Below are 5,041 nucleotides of genomic sequence, written 5' to 3' on the forward strand. Positions count from 1 at the left end.
TAACTAATATACTAGTATACACATATGTAATATCTTAATCAATAAAAAAAAATATAAAAAAAAATAAATAAATAAGAAAAATATCCTATATAATAAAAGCCTAATATGCTAAGTGTCCAGTCGTCCATTCAACCAATCAAAGCGTAATATGCTAATGATATGCTAAGGCCGTTCAACCGCTTGCTATGACATGCACTGACCACCAAGGGACAGATGCTCCAACTGGTAGGTTAGCTTGCTGCCAGGTTCTGGCCCATCAGGACTGAGTGAGACCGGCTGGACACACCCTGGAGCCCTCCCTCGTCCCTCCCCGACCCTGATCGTGCACCGGTGGGGTCCCTTGGCCTGGCCTACACCCTCTCGCAATCCAGGACCCCTCAAGGGATGTCAGAGAGCCGGTTTCAGCCCGATCCCGCGGCCAGGCCAAGGGACCCCACTGGCCCATGAATTCATGCACCGGGCCTCTAGTTAAGTTAATAATATAAAGATGTAATTTACATGAAGTTTAAGAACAGGCAGAACTGATGGTGTCAGAAGTCAGAATGGCGGTTACTCCAGGGGTGTTGAGGAGGTCTCCCTGGGCAGCAGCATTCAGAAACTGTCTGGAAACATTTCACATCTTGGTCTGGGAGGCGACTATACAACTGTAGCCGTGTAAAAATTAATTTTAGGCTGGATACTTTAAATGTGTGCACTTTACACACTCCAGTGTTTTACCTCAGTCAAGTTTATAATACACAAACATGGAGGGAATGTGCAAAGGCCTTTAGTTTGGAAAAGCCAGCATTAGTCTTTACAACAAGTTTCAAGATAGATACTTTTAACAGACGAGGAAACTGAGGCTGGAGAGGAGGAAACAGTTGCCCATAATCCCACGGGGGCGGGGGGGGGGGGAGTGACAGCTGGTAGTAAATTTAGAGCTGGTTGGCTCTGCCCCAGGGCTGGTACCTCCCTCTTCCCTTCCAAGGTGAGAGCATTATAGCATTTCCAGACAGCCAGGGCCGCGGGCAGCCAGCGGGACGAGTGCTAGGCCTGAGCGGGCGCATGCCCGTATTTGCCCAAACGCTCCCTCTCCCTCACCCTCCCGGCCGCGAACACAGATGTTCAGCTTGCCTTTTTCCCTTTTTCAGTCACGGCCCTCCTGTCCCCCAGTGCTGCCTGCCAAACACCACATTCTTGGCGAGAACTGCAGGCAGGCAGGACAGGAGGGGCCTGGGCAGAGCAGCAGCCTCCGGAGGGGCCCTGCGCCCCTCGCCCCTGCCCCTCGGTGGGCTCCTCAGAAGCAGCAGCCCTGGCCAGGCCTCCCCACGGCGCCCCCCGCCCCCAGGCCTCCCCGCACCTCCCGGCCGCCTCACCTTGCAGCATGCTCCGGTAGGCCGTGTCGGCGATGGCATAGATGTGCGGCGGCATCTCGTGCCTCTTCTTGCCCTTGTACATGTCGACGATCTTCTCTGAGTAGATGGGCAGCTGCTTGTAGGGATTGATCACCACGCAGAAGAGGCCGGAGTACGTCTGCCGAACAGAGAACTCAAGCTTAGCTCGGGAACATGGCAGGGAGAGAGCTCCTACATCCAGCCCGCGGCCTCCCTGCGTTTACTGAGCACCACCGTGTACATGTTCTTGCTCCATCCTCACAGGAGCGCTGTGAGACAGAGGCACGCCTGTTCATTTTAGGAAGGGGGAAACTGAGGCGCAGAGCTGGTGGGAACTCCTTGGCATCACTGAGATGCCAGGTGTGGGGAAGGGAAGCAAGGGGCAGGACTGGACTTCTAGGTCCCCTATGTTGTATCTGACGACTGTGTGTTTTTAAACAGTTCTGGGTTCGATCCCAGCTCCACCCTTACCCCCTGTCACTTCACTTCCCCGAGCATCACAGGCTTAAGTAACATTTAAGTAACTATTTGTGGGGCACTTGCTGTGTGCTGGTCACTGAGCTAAGCACTTCATAGGCATCTTCTTGTCATTCTCACATCTACCCTGTGACAGTGGTACCAGGATTCTCCCACCGCCCATCTGACAGGTGAGAAGTGGGCTTGGTGAGGCTGTCACCAGGTCACACAGCGGGTGGGAATTCCAGAACTAGAAACCACAACTGCTTACTCCAGAGCTCATACTCTTCGTGTGTGTGTGTGTGTGTGTGTGTGTGTGTGTGTGTGTGTGTGTGTGTATCTTTTTGTTAAACCTCACCTAAGGATATTTCTCCATTGATTTTTAGAGAGAGTGGAAGGGAGAGGGAGAGGCAGAGGAACAGAAACATCGATGTGAGAGAGACACATCAATTGGCTGCCCCCTGCACTCACCCTGGTCAGGATTGCCTGCAACCGAGGTACATGTTCTTGACCTGAATCGAACCTGGGGCCCTTCAGTCCGCAGGCCGGTGCTCTATCCACTGAGCCAAACCAGCTAGGGCCAGAGCTCATACTCTTGACCACTAACAAAGCACCCCTCATCTGTAAGATGGAGATAAATATGCCTGTCTTTTAGAAGGAATGGTACTGACACTTGCTCCAACGTGGATGAACTTGGAAACGTGATGCTGGATGAAAGAAGGCAGACACAAATGGCCACATATCTTATGGTTCTATCTATATGAAGTGTCCAGAACGGACAAATCCTTAGAGACAGAAGACAGATCTCGGGAGAGAGAGGGGAATGGGGACTGGCTGCTAACGGGGACTGGCTTTCCTTTTGGGGTCATAAAAGGGTCCTGGAACTAGACAGTGGTGACAGTTGCACAACATGTGACTGCGCTAAATGCCACTGAATTCTACCCATGAGACTGGTTTAAAATGGTGAATTTTATGTTATGTGGATTTTACCGCAATTAAATACAACAGTTGTCCTCTTCTACCAAGTAACTGGGAGCAGAAGAGGAAAGGGGTGGGAGGGCACCCCGCAAGCCCCCTTGCTGTGCACCTGTGAGGCTCCATCATCGTCATATTGTCCCCTATCGCACACATCACCTTTCCCGTGGGTGAGGACACAGCTTAGGAGACAAGCTCCAACCTGTCCCTCGGGCACTGCTTTCCCCAAATGACAGTTAGCGCCACCCAAGGCTCTGATGCTCACGAAGCATGTCTTCCTTCCAGCAGCCCAACAAGTGACTAAAGGAAAAGGAGCAGAAATCCCAGCTCTGGGTTACACTCAGACCATACACCAGAGAGGGTAAGCGACTTCATCAGTCACCAAGCAAGACCTTGGCAGCGCCAAGTCCAGCACAGCCCACTCCCAGGTGTGAGCACTGTCCACTAGGCTGTCAGACCTACGCCTGTCCTACAGAAACAGAAACAATCATTCATTCATTCATTCACTCATTCATTCATTCTTCATTCACTCACTCACTCATTCATTCATTCAATGTGTATGTCCCAGACACTGTGCAAAGTGCAGGGTTATAATAGAAGACAAAAAGTACAATGTCCTGCCCTCAAAGGGCTTTCAGTCACAGCTACAACTGACTGGACAGTGGGAGGGTCCCTCTAGGGCTCAATCCGCTAAGGGACAACCCTGTGTGATAGGCCAGGGAGGGGGTGGTGAATGGTATTCTTCTAAAGATACAGGATTGGTGGTAAAGGAGAGAGTAATCGCCCAGGTTCTTACCATTCCCCTAAACAGGGCAGGAATGAGGTCAACATACGGCCTATGTCAGTGATGGCGAACCTTTTGAGCTCGGCGTGTCAGAATTTTGAAAAACCCTAACTTAACTCTGGTGCTGTGTCACATATAGAAATTTTTGATATTTGCAACCATAGTAAAACAAAGACTTATATTTTTTATATTTATTTTATATATTTAAATGCCATTTAACAAAGAAAAATCAACCAAAAAATGAATTCGCATGTCACCTCTGACACGCGTGTCATAGGTTCGCCATCACTGGCCTATGTAAACATCCACCAGCTGTTTACTGAGCACCTACTGTCTACCAGGTCTATGCTAGATGCTGGAGATAAACAAATAAGCAATAGCCCCTGCCCTTGGAGAACCCACAGATCAGAAAGGGGGTGAGGGCATTTAAAACAACATCATAGCCCAGCCGGTGTGGCTCAATGTTTGAGCATCGGCCTATAAACCAAGAGGTCACGGTTTGATTCACAGTCAGGGCACATGCCCAGGTTTTGGACTCATCCCCAGTAGGGGGTGTGGAGAGAGCAGCAGATTGATGTTTCTAAGCTCTTTGCTGTTTCTCTTTATCCCTCTCCCTTTCTCTCTCTCTCTCAAATCAATAAAAACATATAAAAAAGGGAAAAACATTATAAGAGCAAACAGTGGGGCCCAGAGGATTAGGGGAGCAAAGAAGAGAGGGCCCTAACTCACGCTGGGGGTGCTCTGGAAAACTTCTGGGGGAACGTGCTCCCTGCGGCTGTCTTAACAGACAAAAAGGTGTTCACCTCAGGGGGCAGCAAGGCACTGAGGCATCAGGGCAGAGATGAAGAGGTTAAAATGTGGGGCGGGGTACCTGTGGTGTTACTGCTTGAAGCATGCGTTTGGGTATTGCTAGTGCATAAAGGAGGAGAAAAGTGATGGTGAGAGGGTTGGGGCCCATGCAGAGGTAAGTGGTGGGGAGGGGTGCTGGGGTGCTGGATGGATGAGTCCACTGTCTGCCTGGAGCCCTCCCACACACCCTGCAAACACCAGCCACAAGTGCCCTGAGGGCAGGGAGCCCCCTCTTCTTCCTCTTCAGTCCCCACACAGGCTTTGGCATCCAGTAGGTGCCTACTAAATGCTTGCTAAATGATGCCGAGAGGTAAGTCAATTACAAGTCCTCCCTGGAGCAGGGGCAGTGCTGCTACATCTCTGTGACCTGGGGCCTTGCATTGGGCCCGCACACAGTAGGTGCTCAGTACACGTTTGTTGAGCAAGTGACAAAGTTGTTTTAGGACGGGGGCTGTGAGTCCTAGTCATCTGTGTCCTGGTCCCCAGCAGGGGCCTCCCACAGAGCAAGTGCCAACAAAGGACCGATCATTTGAACGAAGGTCAACCCAGCCTTACGTCTCCTCCAGGGCCTCAATTCCACCTCTGCCCCACCCAGGACCACACC

The 5,041-nt window shown here is 51.1% G+C and overlaps 1 protein-coding gene across 1 annotated transcript in view; it reads right to left on the minus strand.

Annotated features, from left to right (window-relative positions):
• MYH11 (myosin heavy chain 11) overlaps positions 1-5,041 on the minus strand; it is a 113,291-nt gene that overhangs the window by 87,621 nt on the left and 20,629 nt on the right. The window contains 1 exon segment of the mRNA XM_014467049.2: positions 1,356-1,512. Coding sequence (XP_014322535.1) covers positions 1,356-1,512 — 157 coding nt within the window.

The sequence above is a fragment of the Myotis lucifugus genome, unplaced genomic scaffold (genome assembly GCF_000147115.1).
Source record: "Myotis lucifugus unplaced genomic scaffold, Myoluc2.0 scaffold_376, whole genome shotgun sequence".
NCBI classification, from domain to species: domain Eukaryota; kingdom Metazoa; phylum Chordata; class Mammalia; order Chiroptera; family Vespertilionidae; genus Myotis; species Myotis lucifugus.